This window comes from Corvus brachyrhynchos, unplaced genomic scaffold (assembly GCF_000691975.1).
Source record: "Corvus brachyrhynchos isolate BGI_N302 unplaced genomic scaffold, ASM69197v1 scaffold99, whole genome shotgun sequence".
Lineage (NCBI taxonomy): Eukaryota > Metazoa > Chordata > Aves > Passeriformes > Corvidae > Corvus > Corvus brachyrhynchos.
The window spans coordinates 2,440,843-2,467,945 of record NW_008239778.1 but is presented as its reverse complement, the minus strand read 5'-3'; the positions used below and the strand labels follow the sequence as shown (position 1 = coordinate 2,467,945).

The 27,103-nt window shown below is 44.9% G+C and overlaps 1 protein-coding gene across 9 annotated transcripts in view; it reads left to right on the top strand.

Annotated features, from left to right (window-relative positions):
* COL26A1 (collagen type XXVI alpha 1 chain) overlaps positions 1-27,103 on the top strand; it is a 167,846-nt gene that overhangs the window by 86,013 nt on the left and 54,730 nt on the right. For 6 of the 9 annotated variants that reach the window (XM_017743054.1, XM_017743057.1, XM_017743059.1 and 3 more), the window contains exon 4: positions 26,125-26,166. The exons of the other annotated variants lie outside the window; for them this stretch is intronic. In XM_017743054.1, coding sequence (XP_017598543.1) covers positions 26,125-26,166 — 42 coding nt within the window. The remainder of the gene's footprint in view (positions 1-26,124; positions 26,167-27,103) is intronic. 9 annotated transcript variants of the gene reach the window in all.

Genomic DNA, 27,103 nt, shown 5'->3' with positions numbered 1-27,103 from the left:
AAATTAGACAAACATTATTCTTTCCCTCCTCCAGGTTGGATGTTCTGCTTTGCCTTTCACAGTGCAATGAATAATTAAGCTTCATTATCACCAGGCTGTCAGCACTGAAAAGCTATTGCAGAGCTCTTTGCCTTTAATTGAATCGAGTGTGCCGTGCACCTCCTTCACGGCTCCATGCATTTGTCATTCAGAGTGTGAACTGCAACAAAAGATGACTTTGGTTGGAGCATTGCTGCTGCCAGGTCTCTTTTCAAAGCTCCACCAGCATCAGGTATTTGCATTGTGCAGTCATGATAATGATGTCATGAAATAAGTACAGCAGGGACCACTTCATAATTTCAATTCGTGATTGAAAGATGTGGGGAGCTGCAAAGCCACTGAAGTTAAGAATGCCATGATTACAATTAGCCTTGGATAACTGTAAGCATCAAATTGGATGCAGATGGGTTTGTGGACTTCACAAGTGGCTTCCTTAAGAATGTCTGCACCACACACCCAACCACGCATCCATCAAAGTAAAAGTGCAGTGTTTGTTAGCAGGTCTGAATTATGCTAAAAATACCTGATTTGTACCTAGTATTTTATGTGAAGTGCTTTACTGCAAAGGCTGGCATTGTTCTTCCTGTCCTGCATTTACACAAATGGTGGCGCAGTAAGCCCTGGTGGCAGAGCAGGTCAGATAGGAGCTGGGGAGAAAACCTGCTTTTGGGGTAGCCCTGTTGCTGTGTCTGAGCAGGGATGAAGGTGTTCAGGAGAAATGTGGTGTGGAGCTTTCCTTATGGAGCTTCTTCCTACAGCAGCCAGCAGTAGAAAGTAACCTTTGAGAGGAGCCAGTGAAATCTGCTCAAGGACTTTCCTCTTCTTGGGAATTGGTGAAGGGTCCTTTCCCACTGTCTCCCTCTCTGAAGGGAGGCATGGAAGCCCTCCCTGGCAATCCTGCATTGACCAGCACTGGCTTCTCTGGGATTTGGGTGAGGGTTGGGGGTCTGAAGGCACAGCAGAGCCTGGGTTCCTGCCTGGCACATGCACCATTCCCAGCCCTACAACAGGGAAATGTTCCTGTCAGCCACACCAGGGGAAATGGGCTGGAGTGGAGACAGCTTTTCCTCACGAGTCTGGATCACTGACTGGTGCCGTGCAGAGGTTTCATTTCTCACCTCAAGTTTAAATCTGAGATTTAATCTTTATTTTTTCAGTGAGTTAGTCTTCCCAGTGCTTTTGGCAAAATGGTTAGCTTTGATGTTGGTCTTAGCCAGACGCTCTCATGAGACGAAATGCTGCCCATCCCAAACTTCCCCCATGGTTCAATTTAGCAAAGGAATTTTTGAGAAGGGTCTTTGGGCTGGCACTTTCAACTGCTGAGTGTAACCCTGAATTTATAAAGCTTCTAAGTTGCCACCAGTCACAAGTTCCTTTAGTGTGTGACCTCCTGTTCCCAGCCTGGAGAAACAAAATGGGGCAGGATGGAGTCAGAATTCGAAATTTCTATAAAAGGGCCATGGCTGCCTCCGTCTTAGATGTAGGTGATGGTCAGAGCTGTAGAGGGGTAGGTTTGGGTTGGGCTTTACTGAGAGATGATGCTTTGAGCCTAAACCCTGCAAAGATGTTTTCCATCTGCAGTCTTGTTTTCAAAGACGTTGTGGCAACACAGCAAGAGGAACATCTTTTCAACAAGGCTTCAACCCATCTGACCAGCATTAAAATTGCTCTTGTTGGGGTTTTAATTTGGCTTGTGAAGAAAAGGATGTGCTCCAGCAGCTGGGGTTGAATATAGAAGCAGCTGAATTTTAGAGTTGCAACTCTGAAGTAATAGCTTTGATGGTTCTCTAAAATGTGCTATTTTAAGTGTCAGTCAGTGCAGAGAAATGATCTGTACAAAGGGAACTTGGTGATCCATTGGCAGTACAGGCTGCATAGCCAGGACACGTTATGTGAAAAGAGAGGGGAAGAAAATAAAACTGAGAAAGAGAATTATAGGAAACCAGTATAGTAGCACTTGGTGAGCAGTTCTTCAGTAATTTAGGGAAGGTTATACCTGGTCTAACTCAGCATTATAATAAAAACCACGGGGTAAGATTTGGGCTGTAACATTTCCCTGTGGTTAGTAGCAAAGTTTATTCCAACAAGCTAATGGGTTTTTTTAGAGATATCTTTGGTCAAACTCGTGGCTAGTTCGAAGTTTTATGGCTGTCTGAAGTGCCAATTTTCATTTTCTGTATGTTTCCATACTGTGCAGTTTTTATGGCTACACTAGAATTACTGATGTTTGTGCATACTTACCAAGTTATTTAAATATCCTGGTGACTCTTAGCCCAAAACACACACTCAGGCTCTCCAGGGAAGTGCCTGCTACTCCACACAGTTGACTCATGTGGTATCCATTGCTGAACAGATTTGAAGTACAAGCTGAGAACAGAGGCTCTATGCTGAGTGACTAAGATAAATTACAAAAATTGTGTTATTTTCAGCCTACATGCAGGAAACTCTGAAGTCAATGAACCTTAGGAAAGATCAACAAATGCAAGATGCTCTTTGTAAATTTTTTTTTTTTTTGTATTATTCTCAGTGTTTTGTTTCTTTATTTCTTATGGTTTTGTTTTTTTGCTCTGTGTCCTCACCCTGTGTTATAGCCCCAGGCCACTGGTGATCTACCTTGGTGAGAGGCAGTGGGAGAAGATAAAAGCTTGGGACACTTCTTTTCCTTCGTCTTTATCTCACTGTTGGGATGCAGGAGAGTTCCCTCTAAACTCAGGGAAGAGCTACCTAAGATGAGAGGAAGAGTGAAACTATCAGCTCAGGCATGGACATCACAGTAGGAGGCCCAAGGAGAAGCTTTTCCATCTGGGAATGGGCTGCAGGTGTGGGACACGGGTGCCCCACAGAGCCAGCTCTCAGCTGGAGAAGTGGGATGGGGCTGTGGATCCAGGGATGGGAGCAGATCCTCCTGCAAAGAGAGGCCTCCTGAGATAGTTGCTGAGCTCCAGCTCTGGAGTATTAAAGGGTGTTTGAGTGTGTCTGTCAAATGGATCGTAACAGTGAATGTGGCATGGGAATCCTTGTTCATTTGATTGTCATGTTAAAACTCCCCAAAACTCCAAATTAGTCTGTCTTGCAATGCTAATTCAAAACCAGGATAAATTTGCATGCTGGCTTTCATGAAAAAAATGTGTCTTCTGTACAAATTTCTGAATCTGGAGCTTTCCAAAGAAATACAGCTATTAATATCTCAAAGAAATGAGCTGATGTCTAACTAATGATCTTTCAATGCTGCTGGGAACATGGTTTATACTTTTAATTTTATATGATGTCAGCAACCACTTCTGGGGGCTGGCATGTCCTGTGGGTGAGTCCAGAACATTTCAGAGACCAGCCAGGATTTTCAAAGCAGCTGTAAGAGTTTTGACTCCTGGGCACTGAGGAAAAAAATGTTCTTTATGAGCTAAGCCCATCCACAGTGCTTGTTTCCCAGGCTGCCTCGTTTATTCAATAATTTGAGACAGTGTTGGATTAAATTTCATCTTCCAAGCCCCGTTGACTCAAGCTGCTCACCAGCTCTGTCATTTATCAAGGACACTACATGCTGTCCTTGATTTGATTGCTGCTTCCCTGGAAACCACTAACAGCGGGTGGGAGCATAAAGAAACAGGGAGGGGAAAAAGAAAGGAAGGAAAAAAAATCTCAGTTTCTTGAAGGCAGGGAGTCCCTGGCTGATCTGCTGAGCCCTGCAGGCCCCAGAAGCCAAGCCCTAAACCAGGGTCCTGTCAAAAAAGAGTTCTTCCCTAATGTGATACTGAAGGAAGAGTAAATTTACAGCTTGTTCAAGAAGGACAAGAAGCCTTTCTGAGACGTTTGTGCTGGACCCACCCTCTCTGGTTCTGATTTTTTTGTTTTGAATGCATCTCCAAAGAATCACTGAAGATAAACAACACGAGCAGGGAAGCCTAGCCAAGTGGCTGAAATTACGGAGCCTTTGAAGACTAAATACATGCAGGATCAATCTTCACTGTAGCCTTTCCTACTGAAACTGGATCATTTCTTGCTGCTACAGGAAAAATTGTCTGGAAATCCCACAGGGCCTCCCAGAAAGACTAATAATCCCTTACCTGCAGCAAACTCTAACATGTTTTCCCTCAAACAAACTTTCAAGCCTTCCTTGCTGGGCTGCATTTCTTTTTCTTACTGGTTTAGGAAAGAGAATGGTTTAGCCTAATAACTCATAGGGTCATCCAGAAGTTGTTAAAGCTACTGATGTCTTTGAAAGCCTTGTTCTCTGTGGCAGCCAGAGCTTGTGCTTGGCTTGGCTCCAGTGTTGCTACCTGTAACTTCAGTAATTGAACAAGGAACCTTCCAGTAGCAACCTTCGTCTGCATTTGCCCAGATAATTTTCTAAATCATATAGAGACTGTTTTTAGCCAGGTCACAGAGATGTTTGCCAGTGTTTGTGTGCTGCTTTGGGCAGGCTGCTGCTGTACAATGTGATTACAGTGCTGGCATGGGAGGAGCTGAGCATTTATTTCCAGCGCTGGCTTTGTACAGAGGAATTGCTGCCATGCTCTGCAGTGTGTCCTGAGGTACCATTCAGTGAAGCTCATCAATCAATGTGTCACTAATGACTAATGAGCTGGATGCTGCTACTGCCTGCTGAGAACGGAGCTGGAGCAGGGAAAACAGACCTGGGAGGTGAGAGCAGCGAGCGTGAGCTACCTGCGTCAGATCCTTCTGCTTCACTTCCCCTCGTGGCATGTTCTAAATGGAGGATGCCACCAGCATCCAAAATAATTGTAATTGCAACTGCAGTCAGCAAACTCCTTGGCTGTCTCTCGTTGGGATTGCTGAGATGCCACTGTTGCTGCTTCAGTTTCCTTTCCTGAGGCAATCTGGGAAGCAGCGAGGCTCCACAATAGTGCTGTGTTGTAGCCCAGAAACTATCAGAGGTTTGCTAGTGGTGTCTTCCTTTAAGTGCTACATGTGCTCAAACTCGTATTAAAAACCATCTTTATATATTAGGTGAGGCAACATGTGTTGGTCCATCCTGCAGTCGGTGATGTATCCCTGCTGTATTAGGAGTTCTTGCAGCAAATGTGTGTTTATTTGTGTGCACTTTTGGCCATCCAGAAACTGTTTTATTCAGCTGAGCTGCAGCTTCCTTACACAGCACTACTCAGCATTACGGTGCCTGAGCCTGACTCCGTGCAGCAGCTAAAAGATTCCAGCAGCAGTGTCTGACCTACGCTGCTCAGACAGGGCTTGGTCTGACCCTTCTCCCTGCAGCTGTCGTCCCTTTGCTCAGCAGGAACTGTCCTTGTTCACTGAGTGCAGCCTCTGCCTGTTCTTCCTTCAGTAACTTGTGTCTGCAGTGTTTCCACATTTCCTTCCTGAGAAAGTCCATCCCTCAGTCTCACAGCAAGTTTTTTTTGCTGGATGCTAAACTCTGGGTGTCTCCCCCTCAACTGAATCCCTGCAGGATGTGTGTATAAATTCTGAGATTGAGTCACTTTGTGCATAGGCAGAGAGGTCTGTTCCAGCATCATCTGCTGTCTAGAATGCACTGTCTAAACAGATCAAAGGAGCACTGTGATGTTAAGGCTTGGCCACAGTCCCAGTCCCTTATGGTCTTCAAGCCCATCCTCCTGGAGCAGCTGCTTGTGGAACTTCCACCAGGTGCCTACAATGAGGATTTGACACAGTGCCACTTGGCACTCAGCCCCCAGCATTATGGGCTAGAAAAAGCAGCAGAGGCTTAGTCCTGCTAGAGCAGACACTTTCCAGGTACTCTTGCCTTGATCCCTCTGTCTGTCTTCTTTATCCCAAAGAGCAGGAAAATCATGATAGAATTAAAATGGGATTTGCTTGCTGCAAAATCCTTAGCAGCTGCCTCCTCAAAAGCTGCATATTTTAGCAACTCTTTTGTGAGGGTCCAAGAGGTCACTGGTGAGATGCAACTGTTGCTTTTTGATGAGATAAGGACGCATCATATCCCTCTCTGCTTTCTCTTTGTGCTGTCAACTTCCAGGCTCTGATTCCCATAGGAGAATCCTAGGTGGGTTAAACAAGAGCCACATCAAAGATTTCTGTTCATCAAAAGTTTGAGATAAAGAACAGAAATTCCTTATCAATTACCCTTATCTTTGAAGCTAAGGAAAGCAGATGGACAGTGAAGGCACAGGGATCATATTGGTCACGTTGGATCAGATCAAACATCCATCTAGCCCTTGGTCTTGTCCCTGATGGTTGTGGAAAAGTGTGAGTAAAAAGGCAAGTGTGTTGTAATGCTTCTGACTACTCTGCAGGCCTGAATCCAGCAAGCTGTGGCTTAGGCATGTCCTTAGCTAGGAGCTGATTTTATTCCTCTTTTTAGCCCTCAGCAGATTTTTCTATAGCTTGCTCCAACCCTTTCGTGAACCTGTGAAAAATTTGGTGAAGGGCAATGTCTTTGGGATGATGTTACAGTGCAACATTCGTGACAAACGGTGACACAGCTTCGCTGCCTGCTGTGTGGAAGAGCAATTTTCTGCCACAAACTCTGGGATCTTGGTCAAGGCATTTTGTTTCCCTCTATGTAAAATGGGGATTACATATTCCTGTTCCACAGGGAATTGGGAGGATAATATTTAGAGGTTGTTCAGATACTAGGGCTGATACATATTAAATTAAGCAATTTGGTCTTAATCTGATTCCTTTCTGACTTCCAACAGGCCAAGCCATAAAACCAGTCTGTCTTTCTTTTAATTCCTTGTAATTTGGTTTCTCTCTCTCTTAAAGAAAAAAGCACAGGCACATCTCTGCTGTCTTTATCATGCCTATGATTTGTGCTGGACATGCTCTTAATGTGGGTTTTCCAGTGTTTGACTCCAAGATACAGGATGCTATTGTACCTTGAATGGGATATCATTTGCAGAATTAGAATTCCTAGATTCAGCATGAATTCACAGTCCTTGTCACATTCAAACACGAGACTCCCCCATAGCAGAGTTTAAAAGCAGTCTGGTGTTTTCCTGATTAAAGAGCCTGAACGTCTCCTCACCGTGGCTGGCTTGGGCTGGAATGCTTTTCTCCAGAAAGCAGGGAAGAAAGAGGAGAGGAATAAATCTTCCTTGGTGTCAGGTCTGTCCTGGTAGGTGGAATGTTCTTCAGGGCGGGTGACACCTGTGAAATGGTTGAATTGAGTTTGTTTCATGCTATGAAAAATGAAACTGTTGCCTTGTTTGCTCAGTTCATGCAGAGCAGAAACTCTGAAAAGGCTGATTTATCCATGTCTTCTGTTCTCTAAGAATGAGAAATCATTCCTGCACCTTTTCATTTGTAACTTCATGGAACTCCACATGTGTGGCAGAAATTAGATCATCTAATTGATTTATAGTCAATCAGTGACTGTAAAGCCCTTGCATTCCTCATGAGGAATTTATAGAGGTCTGAGAGTTCACCCCCTGAGTTGCAGTGGAGGCTTTAGCCTGGCTACAACGTTGGATTAAAACCCTTAAATCCCTGGACTTGCTATCCTCTGGTGTTTTAGATTGTTTTAGAAGGTGTTGGCTCTGTGGTGGGAATAGGGGGTGGTGAGAGAACAGAAGTGAGTGCCTGCAGGCTGAGCTCCAGACTGGAGAGCTCTGACCCTGCAGGAGATGGACCAGCTCTGGTCAGGGCTGGGAGCTGCAGCCATGGGAGGCATCACTCTGTGAGTGACAGTAAGGCTTCATTTCAGCTCTGTGTTCATTTAGCCCAAACTACTGCACTAACAGGAGCGGGAGGTTCACCCTGGCTCTTGTTCCTGCTTGAGATGAAGATTTGGGAATATGGAAATAAAAGTGATATGGATTGATTTTCTTCTTTGTTGGTATTAGTGTATATCATTATGTTATTGGAAGCTCCTGCTGTTGCTTCAGTTTTGATCACCTAAACAATTAACAATTCATGTAGAATTAGGAGGAGTCCCTCCTTCTTCCCGGACTGGCCATTGGAAAATATTGGAAGAACCAATTACAGCCCCAACCCCCAAACAACCTCAAAAATCATCTCTTTCTGGAAAAAGAAACAGGGAAAAGGAGTATGCATGCACTGGCATAGCAGCAAGCATCAGTTTTGGCTCCAGCCACACAGATGGGTTTGGTTGCTTGGTGTTCATCCCCTGTTACCAGTTATATCTTGTGAATTTCCAGTTATCATCATCCACACACAAAACCCCGCGACCCTTAGTTATTAATTCCCCCTTCCCACTAACCTGGCTCTCTATAAATCTTAGGTCTGGAATCTTTCTTCCTTTCTTCTCCTCCTGCTCCCACCTCCTTCTCTCTTTTTTTCTCTTTTAAATTAAACGCATTCCAGAGAGAGGCTGGGAGCTGTTAGGAAGTTCTGCATTGATGGGATTTCCTTTGGGATGTGTAGGCTGGTGAGATTCCTGCCTGTGCTTCTCCAGCCTGCAGCAAGGAGTAAGGGGACACACAAGCCTGTGGCATCCAGAACTCCCTGTTCTGCTCCAGAACCATTTTTGTATTCCGAGTTCACCAGGAGAAAGTCACTAAAAAATAAGAATAAACCCATACCAAAATCAAGATATGTGCAAACTACTATTTTGCCTCTTTCCTCAGGAGGCCTAGTATTTCATCAGAGAAGGAAATTAGATTAGTTTGACATGATTTGTTCTGGACAGATGTATGTTGACTGTAAAGTGATTTGATTATTATCTTCCAGGTGCTTATAAATAGTCTGATTATTGACTACTTCATTATTTCCTGGGTATTTATGTAAAAATGGCTGGCTTCTGTTCTCCATTTTTAAAGATAAGCATCATCCTGCCCCTCTGCTCAGACTCAGGATCACAGTGGCCTCCAGAAATTCTTGAACATGTTCACCAGTCACTCACCAGAACACTCTCTAAGTGCTCTCAAGATACTGTGGCTCACATAATCAGACACTTCAGAATTGCCTTGATAAGTCAATAAGTCAATAATTAGCACGATTTTTTCCTTTGGATGCTATGTTTGTGAGAGACACATTGTAAAACCTTTCATTTTTAAATGTTTCGCACTACCTTGGTCATGCCCAAAAACTCGACCTCCCAGCTGGGTAACTCTCTACCAATGTAGAAGAAAGTACCCAGAGAAGACAGAGAAGAAAGTATAAAAGAAGCTGGGAAACTGGAAAAAGGATTTTAAGGACTGATTGAAGTCAACCCAAGTAAGGCAAGAGAAAGCCCCGGGGTTTTATGTAGTGCAGGCCCAACTGAGAAATAAGGCAGGGAAGCAGCGGATATCCCACCTATTAACTTTGCACTTTGCGTTTAGCAGATTCTTTTTGCTGTAGTGCTTTAACAAAATAAGTGGTGTAAAACGTTTTAACTTTCTCAAAGAAGCCCAAATACTTTTAGCAGATGACTTGATCTCTTGTGCCAGTGAGCGTGTGCTTCAGTCTCTGTGCAATTTCCCCTTGACAGAGTGCCCAGTCCTGCAGGAGAACAGCTGAAGGCACAAAGTAATTTGATCAAAATTCTAAGACATCTTGAGGGACCTAAGGTTTGTCCCATCAAGAAGAACCACTTTCCACCTTTCCCTCACTTCTGCCTCTTAAAAATCCATAAGGTAGAAGAAAAAAATCCCCAACCCTTAATTTATATTTAGAAGCTGATTGTTTTCCTTGAATCCCTTTCTGGCTCAGCCAAACTCGGAGCCCAGGCTGACAGCTGTGAGTTTGTACCATCAATTTCTATGTACATGTTCCTCAGATAATTACCTGGGGGACCAGGTTTCAAACCACAGCGTGTGGCCCGCGGCCAAGGCGATAGAGATCTGGCATTGTGTGGGAAGAAGGGTCAGTGCAAATCAAACATGAGCCCCATTCCCACATGAAAAGGAAATAAAACCTCCACATGCAGGCATGTGGAGAAGCTTCTCCTTAGTCCCTCAGCTTAAACATAACCAAGCAGGAAAAATAATGCTGGCAAGGAAATACAACTGTGTTTATTGGCCATTCAGTGCCCAGCAAGTCTCAAACTCTTCAGCGCTGGTTTTTCATTAATGCTGCCCTGGAAACCCCGGCTGCCTGCTTGTTTTAGGAGCTGAAAATCTTCTGTATGCTGGAGGCATGAATAAAAGTTTGCAGCAAAGAACATAAAAAGGAAAAGTTGATGTGGCTGTGAGCAACTTGGGTGGAAAGCTGAAAGCTCCCCACACAGGACAGAAACAGGTTCCACCAGTCTGGATGAGCTGTCTTGGAGGTTGGTCACTGAGGGATGTGAGTCACCCACTCTTTGCCTCTGAGCATGAAGCGAGGCCAGGGTGACCACCTTGGGCTGCAGTGTCTCACTTTCAGGTGCCTAGATTAGGGCAGGTAAATCCCACACTTGCAGTGTAGGCAAGGACTGTCTTGCAGATAGTGGTGCTTCAGGGGAAGGAGGTCTGTCTGAGGGAACAGGGTGGCAGGATGTGCCCTCATGTCCTGCCATGCTGGTGAAATTCAAACTGCCAGGGATGGTTCCAAAGGCCCCAGCGTGTTGGGCATGTTCTGTTTGTCCAGGACATCAACCCCATTGTCTGGGTCCTTTTCCACAAACAAGAGCAACCCTGTTTCCACAACCAAATTATTTCAGTGGCTCGTTCAACAAGCAGCTCCCATGGTCTCAGCTGTAATCGTCCTCAGTGTCACTCTGTCAGAAGTTGCTGGATTCTGATGTGTGTGGAATGGCTCTGTGCTAACAGGGGACCTGCAGGTGTGGTCATCAAGGTGTCCTTGTGTCCAAGGGGCTGCAGGACAGAAGAGCTCAAGGAGCACAGTCACCTGACCCAGCTGCTGGGTTTATTCACCCCACAGTGTCACTTGTCCCACCCTGGAAAGCCACAGACCCCAGCCTTGGTGCAGTGTCCTGTGCGTCATTTGTGGACGCTCTTGGGAAGTGGAAGTCAGGAATTCTTCCCATACAAAAATTCCAGGCAGTGTAATCCAAATGGCTATATTTAGGCATTTAAACCACAGCTCACTGAGTGCCCCCAGTGTAACGGAGCAAAAGGAGTGTGAGGAAGTAGCAAAGCATTTGTCCCACATAAAGACTAAATATCCATTATCAGCAATCTCTTTGGCCTGCTTCCTCTGTTGTTTCTTTCCCTCTGGAGATTTGGCAATTGGATTGATTTGCTGCCTGACTCACTGTCTTAGATTGAGATACTGAGAATTGCTGACAGTATTAATAAAATTAGCATTAGGGAGGATGTTTGAACATTTGCCTTTGACGTTTTTAGGGGAGAGAGCTGACATTTAGTCTAAGTTAAAAAGTTACTGAATTGCCTTTGTTTTTTCCCCTGACCAAAGTCTTCGTAGTTTTCATGTGAAAACTTAGTCGAGGACTAAGAATTCCAGATTGCAAGTTTTGGTCTTTCTTTTTGCTGAGAATCCCTGATTAATTAAGAAAGCACTAGGTATTTAACAGCATTCTTGGGAGAAATATTTTCATAAAACCGTAAGATACACGTACAAGTATCTCCAGCAGTATTGTTTTATGACAGTGGGGATTATTTTGTTCTATCTTAGGTGACATAAAGGTCAAACTGAAATAATGGTCTTAATGTTACAATCTAAGGACAGGCAAATAATTTTCAAGAATGGTTTGCATCATTACTTTTAAATGCAGTTGCCTGGTCTTTAGGATTTGTGGTTAACTTTTGTTCCCTGTGGGAAATGACTGAATTGAGGAGACATTTATTTTGTGTCATGACTGCTCTTTATCTACACACCCTGCACTGTTTTCATGTGGTGCAATTAATCCTCAGAGAACAGCAGCAATCTGAGCTTGGGTTTGCTCTGGTCAGCAAGAGGATCACCTTCCAATAGCCATTATAGAAAATTTTCAGTAGCCCTTCAAGGTTTTAATTCAGGTGTTTGTTATTTCATGCTCTTTGCCTGACAAGTGGAGCTGCCTGATGTCACTGAGAGTCTTCTCAAATGCTCCCTTTCCATAACCCTTGGGGCAAAGTGTCGGAGCTGCTGCCACTGGTCAGTGTCCATGTAAGGTGTGGAATGATGTGAAAGATCCTCCATGTGTTAACACTCATTTGTAGGTTGTGTCCTTTTAAAGGATGGGGCAAACAACTGCAGTTGAAGAAAAGTCCAGCTCTGCTACAGAGCCAGGGCACTGCTGGTCACCGCCCTGCCTGTCTGTCTCCTGCTGGCCTCATCCCTTGGCTGGTGGGAATACAAGTTTTTGGGGCTGGAACTGGCGTTACTTTGTGCATGTGTCATTTTGAGGCCATACATGCTGGCTGTGTGCTGCTATCAGCAGAACCAGTTACTCTTCAGTGGAGTTTTATGTGGGGGGAATCCAACAGAAAGCCTGTGCCAGTCACAGCTGTACATGTGTGCGGTCGAATTCCCGCTGCCTTTAATGAAGAGGGAGTGCCAGAGTCTAAAACAACTTTTCCTGCTCTCCTATAGACAGCATTACTTGTTCCCTCCCACAAAAAGTTGCTATTCTCTTATCAATTTTTCCCTTTCTCTGACTGCAAGAAGTATAAATTATTTTAGTGCAAAAATTTTGGAAGATTTTCTCCCTCTTCCCCATTTCCTGAAAAGCTTGCATACGGAGTGAGACACTCATAAGCCTTTCCGAGATAAGAAATTAATTTATTTATGCTTCATTGTTCCAGGCATGGCTGCAGACTGGTTTGGAAATTTGCTGTTCCAACTTTAACAGGTCACTGCATGGAAATGAGCAGCTGGATTTTCCTCCAGAGCAGCCGTCAGCTGTTGGAAATCTCTTGATACTTCCCTGGCTTCTCCAGATTCAGCATTAACTTCTCCTTCCTGTAACAGGAATTATGCTACGTGCTGTAGACTCTTTAGCTAGAAAAAGGAGGAAAGCACAGGAGGGGAATACAGCAGATGCTGGTGGGGCTGGCAGAGGCCACACCATTGCTCTGACTCCTTTTCACCTTCATAAGGTCAAAGGGTAGGAGAAAAACCCTCTCCAAATGCAGCACGTCACAATCTGCCTGAAGTGACTCCTGCAGCCCAAGCAACTTCTGTAGCTCAAGCAAGTGGGCAATGAATCCAAACTCACAAAATGTGAACCACCCTATGCTTTTACACTGCTTTTCGTTCTCACCTCTTCCTCTCTTAGCAAGTGCCTCCCCCATTGCGTATTCCGGTGTTCCAGTGGGATAGCTGAGGGAAGAAGGCAGCAGCCCCATTTCTCATCTCACACAGGCTCTATGGCAGCAGGATTCTGCTGACTCTGCTGCAGTTACTCCTGATTTGTGCAGATAGAATGACCCACATGTTAAATCTGTGTGATGACATCTGTAGGAGATGTAATGCAGCCAAGTAACTTTGCCATGAGAACAGTTTCAGTGTTGCTTAACTTTCTTTGAGAATACAATGACTAAAACATCATATTGCATTAAGTAGTACTTAATTAATGTAAGCCATGAGAGAGAGAAATTCAAGCAACTTGCTCCATTGAGCTGGATGTTTTACTGAGAACTGAGCCAGAGTGACATAACTGGTGACTTTTTTCAGAAGTTGAGCTGATGGTTGCCTCTCGTCTCAACTTTACTGAGATTTGTCCTTCAACACCAGCTAAAAACATTTGAAAGCAGGTTTTCTGCTTGATCTTTCATATTCTTTGTATCAGAGCCCTCATCAGAATGCTTCTTGCTCTGAACTTTGTGCTGTAATTTGTCAGTCCTGAATGTCTCAAAAGGTTGTAGGCCAAGCTGTGGGACAGGAACTGCACATGCAGGAGTGTCCCAAGGCAAACAGAGCTGCAGGCACTGGCAGCTCACAGTATTTAACCCCTGCAGGGAGTTGATCGATGGACATTTTGCATACAGTCACAATCAATAGGACTTTTTCATATAAAACTGATTATGGGAAGAGAATAAAGTGAGAAGGGGAAAGAACAGGGGAAAACGCCGCACAGTTACCACTGCTGGTTATCAGAACTTGCAATTTATGTCCTGTGAAAAACAAGGGGAAATAACTGAGAGTCAGGAGGGAAGAGTTACTGGCCATGACATCATTAACTCAGTTAATATAAAACATTATATGCTCACAATGGGAAACTTGTCTGTTGAGCTGCTGGTGAAGGAGGTGGATTCTGCCTGGTATAAAATGACATGGTTCCACTTTGACATGTCAAAATATTTGCTGGCCTTTAGTGCGATTTTGTCCAGACCAGGAGATCCTCAGTTCTCTGAGGTAAGTGTGACCTTTTCCCCTTAGCCTTCCTGGTTAAGATACAGGAGAGAGGATATAAAATTTGTTGTAGGATGCAAGGAGCCTGAAGGCACTCAAGATGAAGTTTCCAGATCCTTTCGATGCACTGTTGACCATTTTCAGGCACTTTTTCTCTTCCCTATGTTCTGAACTCTGAGCTATTCATTAAAAGGGAAGAAAGAAAAAGCAGTTCCCTCTAGCTGAGGCACTTAATCATGTTTGGAAGATCCACAGATGCAGCCCCTGAATGGCCTGTGGAGTCTGAGGCTGGTTTCTCCCCGGTGGATATTAGCGGCTCATCGTTTGCACATCAAGCTTCCGTAATGACGAGTGGGATTATCAGAGAAAATCCCCTGTGCACCGCCGAATCTGAACTCGTGGCTCTCTTGCCTTTGCAGTAAGACTCCAATTCACAAAATAAAACAGCTGGATTAGCACAGGCAAGGCCAAGTTATCCAGGGGAGGGGTACATCCCGTCCTGAGAGCAGAGCAGGCATGGCCCGAGGAGCGTTTCAGGGTTTGTCTGACTCTGAGGTTGTCTTGGTTTGTGTGGGGGAAAAATATCCTGAATAATGGTTGTTTTTAGGGTTCCTGTCAATGATATGTATGACTTTATGGTACAACTTTCCTTCTGAAATTCAGTGTGCTCACAACTGCCCATGTCCTGGCCAGTGCTAATCAAATCACTCATTAATTGAAAAATGGTGAGGGAAATCAGTAGCCTGCTATAGAATGAAATGTTCTATGGACATCTGGAGTCAGATGCATGTATCCAAGGGTGTGAAGTAAGAAAGCAATTGTCTGTGTCCCCAGGGAGCTGTAACCCTGTCAGTAATATTTTTTGGTCCAGGGAATGTAGCAGGAAGGATGCCCTCTCCTTGGAAAAATATGAACAGTGTTGGTATTGAGGTAAAGGATTCTCCTACGTACCCCACGAGCGGGTGAGAGCTGAGGACACAGTGTTGTACTCAAGGCTGATGTGAGTGGAGCCACCTGTCCCATCAAACATGGGCAGAAGGTGGCTGGGCGGGTATTTCACTGCCTGAAATACCAACCAAGCTTCAGAGTTTAAAAATGTGTCATTTACCCTCCACAATGAGAATTCCAAATGCATTCCCATCCCATGATTTCCAGTTAACCTTCCACTGGCTTGTGATTTCTGAGGAGCTATAGATTGAATCCAGGCATGCTAGCTAAGCCGAACTTCTGAGTGGTAGGGGTTTTTATGTTTGTTTATTTGTTTTAAAGTAATTTCTCTCTTTGAAATTTTTTCAATACCAAAGGGTAAATGGATTCTTGGGCACTTATTTAAGATATTGCTACTAATAATAACCTAATGCTTACTGTTTGTCAAAAGCTGAGAATCAGCAATGATGAAAGATGAGAACTGCCCCAAGTTTCTTGGCAAAAGTGATGGAGGCAAATATTTCAGAGGTCATTTCAATTTTGAAATTTGCTTCCTCGGAGATTGTGCTGTGGTAACATTTGCCTTCTAGATGTTATCAGAGAAGTACTGGAATTTCATAGTAACTGAAATGAAAGAATTTTAGGATGTAGAGTCTGGCTGTTGGAGATATTCCTGTCCTGCTGTTCTCATTAGCCTTGCTGGTCTTACAGGCAGTCACTGTGCAGTCCAGGTCCAGCATTTCTCAGTCAACATCTTACATCTCAAGCTCAAAACAATTTGGTTGTCTCCATTCACTGATAACACACTTGACTCTTGTTCTATCTGTTAGCCCCTCAATAAGCTTATGTGGTTTGGGTTTTTTTTTTTTAAAAAAAAGCAAACATAACTCCAGCCTTGCTTGTGCATGAATTGATTTTGCAAGTCAAATAGTGCTCTCTCATTTAACAACAATGCTCAGGAGCACCAAGAGACCACTCAGAGCAGAGCCCTCTGTGGGCTTGGAGAAAACTCACAGCTACAGCAGGACCTGCCAGGTGGCAGCTTCTGCAGCCCTAAACATTCCTTTTTTTTGCATGGGAACAATGGAGACTCAGAAGACATGCTGCATTGGTAGATGCTACAGCTCAAGGGCAGCAATGTAGGAAAACAAATACCTTTTAGGTTTTCTGTGCACCTTTTGATACTATCCTAATTTTAATATTTTGTAATTCTTGCACAGCGTAGAACTTCTGTTGCTTTTGGTTTTTAGAAGAGTTCAGCAATTCCAAATTTATCCCCTGCTCCTAGTCTTGAATTCTGACCTGTGTCTTACTGGGTGGAGCAGGAAGGCTGTACCCAGGCACTGGGAGGAAATTTATTTGTGCTTTTTTTCAGCTAAGCTGAATCTGGCAGCATCGTGAGAACAGCTTTTGATGTGTTGTGCTCCTGCAGTTGGTTCCTCTCCTTGGGGTATCTTGGACCTCAGGCAGAAGCAATCAAAATATCTTTTCACTGGGAAAACAGGGCTTGTGTGGAAGCTTTAACTGGGAGAATGTCCTTTTGTAGAGGCTGTGAAAGCAGGTGGCCTGTTCTCCTAGAAGTCATCAAGTGGCTGCCCTGATCTCAGATCAGAAATGAAGTGTCTGTTTCTGTGAGCAGCTGAAAATACCCCAGGATATGGTCAGATTTCTAAGAAGTTTCAACACCTACTTACTCAATTTCTTTCCTTATCTGCCTCCAGCAATCATAAGTCATGTGGAACACCTTTTTTCATGGGATTGAGCCACAGGTTGAAACCCCTCTGCAGTAGATTGTGAGCAGGTTGCTGCTTTGCATTTTCAATTTATATCACTGAAGACAAATTTTATTAGTAAAATCTTGGGCAACTCAGCAGTGGATTTTTAGGCTCTGACTGGGTGCCTGGAGCTGCATTTCTTTGAACTGTCTTCTGGAGGAACTGCAGCTGTATAAATGGACGAAGACTGTGGAAAGAAACTATAAATATGGCTTTACTAAGGTGGGTTTTTAAATCAAAGTGACTTTTTGAAATATTTTAATGAACCTTAAAAACTATTTTGCAGTTCTTTCCAACAGTTATGTTACTTTTCAGCAATAGAGGAGGAGGGGGACATTAGTGAGGGAACTGTGGCCATTGCATCTGTGGCAGTGGATAGGGCAGTGCCTTTTCCATGGACTTGGCTGGACAGAAAACTTAAAATGTCCAGGGGCTAGAATGCTTCTTCTGCTACTAATTTTCATGGTGTAAAGTGTAGCCAGGTTTCAGAGGGATAGAGATGATGATGGGGAGTGAGGAATTTGGGGGCATTTGAGACATTTCCTGTTGCCCTGCGGCTTTTTCAATGGGCACTGGTGGATTGTGCTTTACAGGAATGTGACAAACCCACTCAATAGATGTTTTCCTTGCTAGAAGTAAATTGAAAACAACGATTTAGCACATAAAAAATGTGCAAGTATAGCTTAGTGATGGTTTGGTGCCTTCTATTCCCCTCATGTTCTTGTCACAGAGAGTTTAGGATCTTTACTTAAGTGCACATGGCAGAATTCCCCAAGCCACCTGGTACTTGGTGTTGGCTGTCCTGGGAGTCAATTGTAGGCTCAGTAAGCACCACTGAACTGTGCTTCCTCAGCAGCTGGGAGCTATGAAACTACAAGCTGGGGCCTTACATCAGAAAAGACACGTCCATTCCAGCTTAAATACACATCTCCACATCCCAGTGACTCCAAACCTGGCTTCAGTGAACTCCAAAGGGACTTAGACTGAAAAAGGCAGAGAGTGGAGCAAGGCATAGGTGGAGGGTGGTCACTGGAAAGTCAGGGCTAAACCTCTGGCAGTTCTGTCTTGCTTATTCTCCACCATAACACCATGTCTTTGAAAAGAACACTGGGCAGGGTTCCTCACTGAAGGCCAAGGCCATAGCATGAGGGAAATCATTCAGAAAGCTGCTCAGTAGTATTCCAGAGTGTAGAAATGATGGAAGCAGTTTTCCTCTGGGTGTGTGCACATGTACATGTCTGTGTAAATGAATGTGTAAAAGGAAAGGCACTGGAGTGCATCATCCAGAGGTGGTCTGAGCTGGGATTTCCACTCAGCAGAGCCTGACATGGGGAGGCTTTGTAGCAACTACAGTGTTCTGTTTGGGGAGGTGGAGGTGTTCCAGATACACAGTACCATCATGGTAAAAATGTTTTTGGCACGGAGGGAACCACCTCTCTTTTAATTCAAGTGTCACATTTTACCCGCTTGCAGTTTCCTGCTTGTATGTTTTGGCTTTTGCCCAGCACCTCGGGCTATGTGTGCTCATCTGGTTTTGATAAAACATTAAACTTAGACAATACATCTTCTTGGACATTTCTTCCTGTTAGATTCAAGTGTGATACAAAGCAACCAGTACTTGATCAGTAGCAGACACTGTTTTTATCAAGCGTTGTTGGATGTTCATTAGCCATGAAAGGACTGTAGAGATAACTTGCCACAGGACAGGTTGGTGCTGCTCCGTCCTTAGCCACCTCAGTGGTGGCTTTTTTGAAAGCCCATGTTCACATACCAGGCTACAATATCCGAGTTATTTGGCTGCTGTTTATCTTGCCTCTTTTACAGTCTTGTTAGTGTGCTAAGAGAGATAAAAATGCCCATGAGGTATTGAACAGTGGCAGATGAATGGGAGTGGTAACCTCATTAAAAACCATCTCCTCATCCTGACATTTAGGTAGCATTTGAGAATGCAGTGCAGTAAAATGTTGGGTGAAAAGATGAATAAAAATAGCATTTCTCATGGTGTGCTCAAGGCACATGTGTGACCTCTGATATGACTGTGAGTCACTCAGCCCCTGTAACACACTTAATGTCCCTGATATATGCAAGGGAAGGATGTACCACATCCATGTTAATTAGCAAGTGATCTAAAACATGAAGAAGGACATTCATCTCACTGAAGTTCATCTGTCTGCCCGTCTCCTTTTCACCAGTCCCCTGGGCTCCCCTTGGAGGAGGGAAGGTGGAGCAGGAAGAGGGAGAAGGAGGGATCTCTCCAGAGGCTGAGCATCCCTGCCTGATTTGCATGCCTGGCAAGCACACCAGAGGTTGCCATGTCACCATGTGGTGTTAGTGGTGCTCATTGAGCTTGGGATGGCTGCTGTGTCCCTGTGGTAGCACCATCCCTCGTGGAGAAATTGCCTAAATTCCAGTCCCAGGGGAGTTCTGCCTTCCAGCGGGGTGCTGCCCGTGGCCTGTCCTGCTGGACTGGGCACAGAGGCTGCTGCTGGGGATCCCTGGTGCTGTGCCAGGAGAGCAGCTCCCACAGCCCTTCCTGTGGTGCTGATGGTCAGTGCTGGCACACAGTGTCCAGCTCACAGGTCTTCCAGCAGGAGGAAAATGGGTGACTCTCCATGGAAACCTTCTGGGTAAGTTGGTGTGCATGCTTTTGGGAAGCCTGAGTTGCACAGGGAGATAAAAGACCCTCAGACTTGCAGAGCACCGTTGTCAGAGGCTTTACCCTGACCTCAGGCTCTGATAGACATGTTTATCCAGCGTGAGGGAGGCTGGAGGCACCACACAGACCTCTTTGTTCTCAGCTTTTTTATCTCTTTATGTCTCATCTCCCTTCCTTCATCCGGTGGACCGAGATGAAAGTTGTGTGCACCCCTCTGCAAGCTTCCTCAGAGATCCAATTTTAATACCTCATCCTTGGAGCATAGGGGAGGGTTGAGCCATGGAACCTACTCCACTGGAGGGTTACAGTCCTGGAGCTTTTTCTGTCTTGTTTCTGGGATTATGGATACTCAAAACTGAGATTGAATGCTTGAACTTTTATGGGAAAGGCTGGTAGAACTTAATGTGCTCTTTGGTTTTCAGCAGATTTTTGCTTAATGTGGAACTGAGTTTTGCCATCTTACTGCAATACTATATCCAATAAATAAATGCAGTAGAATCCCATTTAATTTGTGTGAGTTGCACCCCCTAAAATCCTCTAGGCTATTTGAACAGATTACAAGCCAAACCCCAGAGTTTTTCCCTAATTTTCCAGCTGTGCAAATCCATCCTTGGATATTAAAAAGACCAAGTCTCATTATATATTTTCTGTCTCCCGTCTCTTGACCGATTTGCTAGAAAAATCAAAGGTCTGGTTCTTGGAATGTTGTAACTAACAAGTGTTTTTTTAATCATATCTTAATCCTCAAAGGCAAGAGATAACTCTCAAAGTAAGAGCTGACTGCAGGTTTCTCAGTGACACTGAAATACCTGATAGACCCTCACTAAATCTGTCTCCACGTCCAGGGATTAGAAGGCAGCTGACAATGTTCATTAATGATACATAAGATGAGGGGGAAATCCAAATTACACTCCCTGTATTGGTGGTTGTGATGATGGAAATGTGCTTTTATATCTGCCTTTGTCCCATGTACATGGAAAAGAAGAAATACATGAGAGGTTCCATTTTTTTGAAGCGTCACTCATCTGAGCCATCTCTGGTGTAAAAAATGAAGTTGCTTTTACAGAAACCATACAAAACCATTGTCAGGGCTTATATGAAATACTATTGAGTCCTAATAATAACTTCTAGCTGAAAAATCTTGGCATCCTGCAGCTTAGGAAAGGGTTTTAAAATTCACCTTCAGTTTTTGGGCAACAGGCAAAACATGTGGCTCTGTTTAGGAGCTATTTTCGTTAAAGCTTGACAATACAGGATGATAAAATACAGCTGCATTGTTTAAACTTTCAATTTAATTTCTGGTTTGGGTCCAAGCTGTTTCATCAATATGGCGCCATTCATTTCAAAACAAAGCCCTTGGAAGGGTCTCCATTACCCCACCATTGATCAAGAGGGTGTTAAAATCTAGAGCCTAATTATGTTCCTGGCCTATTTGGAATTCCAAAATTGGGTTTTTATAACTGTCAAATTTGCACTCAGGGTAACTTTCCATGACAATTAGTCAGAATTATTAGTGCTTTCCTTGCCAGGGATTACAACTAATGGTGGTGGCTCACTTTTCAAGGCTCAGTAAGTGTCAAAGGCAACATATATTTTACAGAAGAGCCATTTGACTGCAAAATTGTCTGCACTGAACTGCACCCGAGCCTCTACTACTGTTACAGTAATTTCTATCAATCCTCCAGGGCTGAGTTGTGGCCACAACCTCTACTGCAAGTTCTGCACATAGAATTAACCACTGGGTTCTGCCTTGTTGCAAAATGGGCCCCAAGAAATTGTGACATGAGGAAGTTCATCTTTGATTATTTCACTCAAGCTTACTTTGGTGAGGGCTGGTACTCAAAAGGCTGCTGATTTTGGTCAATTATTGCTTTGAATCTTTAAAATGAGCCAAGCATAAACATCTGTACAACCTGCCTGGGAAAGGCTAAATCCTCTCAGCCTGATACCTGACTCACAGCTAAAGCTCCTGTCTGTGTGTAAGGCTGAGTTTGTGTTGAACTAGAAGTGTTTGCCCAGCTGGGAATTCCTTCTTAGTACAGCTCTACAAATGTTATACAAAATATTAAAGGGAAAAAATAAAGAAGAAAACAGTTACAACAACAACGAAAGCCAAACCCAAAGACATTAAAGCTGAGGTATCCATCCCCTGCTGCCTTATGCAGTGCTCTGCAGACACGTGGTTCTTTAGCCCAAATGCTGATGCATGGGGGTATTTGCTCACAGGAGAGCAAACACTGGCAGAAAAGAGCAAACACTTACCCTTGCCTCCTGTACAACATCCGTTTTGGAGGCATCTGCTCAAGATGCAGATGACCTTCTGTTGATATCAAGAGATTTTTGTCATCAGCTTCAAGCTTTAGATGGAGCACTAACCCTGAGAGCTGCCTGACAGTGGCAGGCAGTGACCATGTCTTTGTCCTTGCATGAGTTAAATGAGCCACTTCCCAGGGGCAGCTCAAACCACCCCTCCATTGCCTGCTCCTCCTCCCACCCCACGCTGCCCTTTCTGTCCCACTGCCACAAGTGGAAGAGCCACTTGAGGAATTCCAATTGAGGAATTGATCTCCTTGAAAAATAATCAATTACTGTTTTCAGACTGGGTTATTTTTCATCTTTCTCCTTATCTGGCAGAGTGTCCATCCAGGAGGTGCAGACACTCATTCTAAAAGCAAAGGTGGCAACTCAAACCAGTTAAACCTAAGCACAAGTGCTGTGTCAAACTATCCCCTCTGGTTTTCCCCAGGCAGCCAGAGCCTGCCTTTTTCTCTTAGGACATCTCTTTTCCTCTTAGAACATCTTTTCTTTTCTTAGAACATCTCTTTCTCTCTTAGAACTCCTAGACCATCTCTGTGTCCACTGACATATATTTACCTGGACAGTCATGTGATTGTTTTGGACAAAAAGATCTGGAATTTAGCTTTATTGATACAGGTTCCAAGTTGCACATACCCCTAATCCTGCAGAACATTTGCCCTGGAAGAAAGAGGGATTGTACTCAATTTTGCTTAATTAAATCAACCTAAACTAATTGTCAGCTAATAAAATAGTGTTGGTCAGCTCATAAAACAGAAACGAAGATTAAAAGAGCAGTTGCCATGAACAGGTGGTAACTCTGTTTCCAAGTTAGACCACATTACTCTCTGGCACAGAATCTCTGAGAATACCTCATATTCCAGTTTTTTTCAAAAAAATGTTTATGAAACTTATAAAATATAGAGCTCATTTTATAACCAATTTTCTCTCTCACCTGCCAAGAGCAATGGGGGTTGAGCCAGCACAAGGCGGATGCAGAGTTTTAGGCAGATGTCCAGAAATGGATTCTCTGCACAGGGCTGTGGAATACATTTCTACCTTTGACCGGCCTTTCTGTTACAATTCTTGAGATTTAGGTTTTTCCTTCTTGTTGCTATTACAGAAAAGACCTAGTAAACTTTTTTTTTGGTCATTGATCTTGACCTGACACTGTTGTGCAAAGGGAGAAACTTTCTGTTCTCACTGTGGATGCTGTTTAACTCTAGATGGATCTTGAGTTAGTTAACAGGATCCCTCTGGTTTTGGCCTTTGGTATTTTTGTTGACTCTGCAGATCTTGCAGAAGGCATTAAACATTTATCTAATTTCATCTGGAAAGGACTAAACTGGAATCTTTGTCTGCTTCTCAAAGTAGAAGCAGAACTTGGTGGTTTGAAGTTGCTGTTAATGGTTGAATGATGAAAGAAAATTTATTGCATAGTGATTATTCTATTATTTGGATAAGAGTGCAAAACCATGTGGTTTTGAGCATTTTGTTATGGCTTGCAGGTAGTGTGGACGCTCTGTAGTGAGGCAGGGCTTCCAGCAGCAAAGAGACTTTTTGCATTGCCATTTTCTGTGACCACCCATTCCCAAAAATATCATGCAGGATGTGTTTGGTTGACCTTATGTTAAGTCCTCAAACATGAAAGACAAGATTAATTTTCTTCCCCTTCACTCACAATCAATGTGCTGCACTGACAGTCTCAGTGCAAAGGGGAGGCTTCTGCCAGACTTGGGCTTAAAATGTGAAGCTTGATTCTTGTTTCTCTGCACTCCTCTTGCAGCTGATGTGTCCTCCCCTGGCGTGGAGGGCAGCTGTTGTGGCCCAGGGTAACAGGTTTTAGGCTCTTTGAGACTTGGCTGTGCTAGTACCTGACCTGGATGAGAGAGCTCTGCCTCCTTTTGGAGGAGAAGGATACGAGCCTGCCCAGCTGGCTGTTCTGGGAGCTGGAGAAGGTGCTGGGGCTGCATCCCAGTCCTGACCTGCAATCCTGTGGTTGCTGTAGCCAAGGCAGGGAGGAGGCTGGGTGGGACTGGTTTTCTGTGAAGCAGGGAATTGCTGTGGCTTGCTGCAGTCTTAAGGCAGACCTGTAAAAAGAGGAAAGAGATTTAGACACCCATCACATCTGACAGGATCAGGAGCTGGGGTATCTGGAGGGAGGTTTCTGTGGGAGGTTTCTGGGACTCCCCTGTGTGGTTCCTGCTGCAAAAGTGCTCCTGGCCATGCAACAGGAAGGTCTCACTCAGTGAATGCCGTGTTTTCTGTTTGCACTTAAGTGACACTGGGACCCAGCCAGGCTGCCCTGCCCTAGGATGTGTCCCAGATCCCTCCTGCCCGCTCTCTCCTCTGCATCCAGAGATGGGGTTGCAGCAGGAGTTGACATAGCTTGGAGCCTGCTGGCACTGGGGATGCAGGAAAGGCTGCAGCATGGCCATCACCTTCTCCCTACAGAATTTCCTAGAGGCAAACGCTGCTGCCTGGCTCCCACTGCTCGAGCTGGTGGGAGGAGAAGTGCAGTGAGCAGGGCAGCACAGACTGTGGTTACTCATCTGAGAAAAAACATGGTAGGACTTTATGGCAGCATCCCCTCAGGGATCTGATTTACCATGTCCTTGCTGAATGAACAACACTGAATCCCAAATATTGGATTAAACTAGTTGAAAAGATTCCCCACACTGGCAAGCAATCCTGGGAGGGTCTTGGGGTCAGGTCCTGCTGAGACAGGGTGTCTTTAAGGAAAATGGGATAAGACAGTGCTGGTGTTCATTCTGGGCCGTTTTCTGTTCATCCATGTGTCCCAAACTTGCCCAACATTACAAAAGCATCTGCTGGGAGTCACACCAGAAGTCAAGTCTCTATTTATTTCCCTCAAAGAATAGGGGAATGTAACACTGACTGTGGGACAGGCCTCAGCCCAGTATCACTGCTGTGTGCTTTAAAGCTTGAGTGACACAGCAGAGCTGGAGGAAAGTTGAAGCATCATCCTCCAAAGAAATATGTGTGGGCTTTGGTGACTCTTTGAGGGTCCTAAGGGACTCCAGACATTGTCCAGATTTGCACTGGTGTAAATGCACCAGCATCTCCTGTTCCTCCCAGTGAGGATGAGTAGGAGGACCATGAGCAAGTTGGCTGCCCAGCTTCCCAGGCATTTGCACAAAACCATCCAGGACCCCAAACTAACAAAAACCACATTCAAAGCAATTATCTGATCTTGTTTGGTTGGTTTTAATGTGATGTTTCTAGACACTGGTACAACAAACACACTCTTGTAAACTCTTGTAACAGTTGTTTGCAGTTAGTATCTTCAAGATGGTTTTATGTGTGCTGATCATGACTAATATCCATCACTTCCATGGGACCGTCACCCTCCAGTGCTGGGGGAAGTTTTTCCTACTAAGACAGTTATTTTCTCAGCTTGTTTAGCATTTTTCTTTTTCATTTTATTACCCTTTTATTCACAAAACACAGATACTGATTTGCTCATATATTGTGCTTTCCAGATGAAAGTGCTTTGTGGTTCACAGACTTAAATAATTAGGTCTTCACAGACCTCAGACTGGTTATAAAGGCAGTGGGAGTAGTCCTCTCTGGTGTTACACTTGGAAACAGAAAAAGTCTGTAGAGGGAAGATCACCAAACCAGCTGACAAGCTGTCTTTGGCAGAGCTGGGGGCAGACACCCCTCTGAAATGTGCTCTGTTTTTTGAAGCATTAGGAGATGTTGCTGTGCCCATTCTGCTAAAGGCCTTCCCTCCACCTTGATTCTATCTCTTCTTGTCACAAACATCATTTTTAGCATATGCACCATATGCACCAGCTGCTGGAAAGGTGTTGGGTTCTTCTCCCCATGGTTCAGCCAAAACAACAGCAGCTGCTCTCCCTCCTTGCACCTGGGACCATTTTTTCCCCATCGTGCGTGATGGAAGCAGCGACTGCCGTTATCCCAAAAAACCACCCCGGATCCAACCCCAGCCCCTTTTACACTCAGCCAGAGTGGATGCTGCAGCCTGTTTTCTTCAGGAGCTTTGTCTGAGGTTGTATTTCTCAGAAGCATCATCTCCAGAGCAGGCAGGGGCTGTTTTAGAGGCTCATGTCAGCCCTCGGGAGGGTGGTGTGTGCTGTGCATGCCGGGGGGCCGGGGTTGCTGCTGGCAGAGGGGCAACAGAGGCTCTTCCATTCCTGACCAAGTGTTGCTCCGCCAGCTGAGTGAACTTTTCCTCTGCTGAGGCAGTGCTGTGCAGGGCGAGGGTTTGACACGAGCCCTGTGATAATTCCTTGTCTCCCCCCGCAGGTTCCTCTGGCCGCCAGCACGGGTCCTTTCCCAGCCAGGACCGTAAGTGGGCAACACGGACTCCCCGCAAGGCAGAGCTCCAGAGCAGCTGGGGTGCACTCCTGGGGGAGGGGGGGCTGTGCCAGCCAGGGATGCCCTTTGCTTCTGGGGAGAAGCTTGTGGGAGGGGGGTCTGTGAGTCTCTGCCTGCTCTTTGCCTCAGTTTCCCTCAAGGATCTGGAAAAGGGAGCTGGGAATGGCCTGCTTCTCTCTGGGCACTGGCCAGGCAGTACCTGATGAGCACCTGGGAAGGGCCATACTGCTTTCACTTTCCTTCTTCCTGCTTGGTTCCCTGTCTGAGAGAGGACACCAGGCTCCTGGGGCTGTCTCAGGGTAACTGTTGTGCTGTCCTTCCCATTAAAACTCATGCCTCTGTTTTTCCCAACCTCTCATGCTTCTCATCAATCTTTGGGGGTGGGGTGCTGAGAAGAGCCAGAAATGGGGTTACTTGGTGAGGTGAGTACTCAGAGGGATGGTGGCTCTGGCCTTATTTGAAGGCTCTCCCATGAGGAGAGAGGTTCCTCAGCTGCTGGCATCCAGCAGCCTGGTGTTTGCTTGTGTCTGAGTGTGGTGGTGTCTTGGAACAGCCCCCCCTGAAAATACCAGACTGGTTTTAAAGGTTGAAAGTGAATGAAAGCTGATTTGTTGCTTGCTGGTGCATGAACTGTGTGTCTTCAAACTGATGTTAAAAGAGGCTTGGAAGTTCTCTGGTGCAAGTGCAAAAGCCCAACCAAGGTTTTAAATTCTAAAATATATCTCCAGTGATGGTTAATCAACAAGAAGTAGGAATTTACATGGGAGTCTTTGTACCGGACAGCCACATGCAGGTTTTGTGGAAGGTGAAAATTGTGGCACCTTGGAAGCAGCACATGCTGAGTTATCCCAAGTGCTGGGTTGTGAAGGCAGTGGTGTGACAGGGCATGAGGAGCTCTCACTGCTCT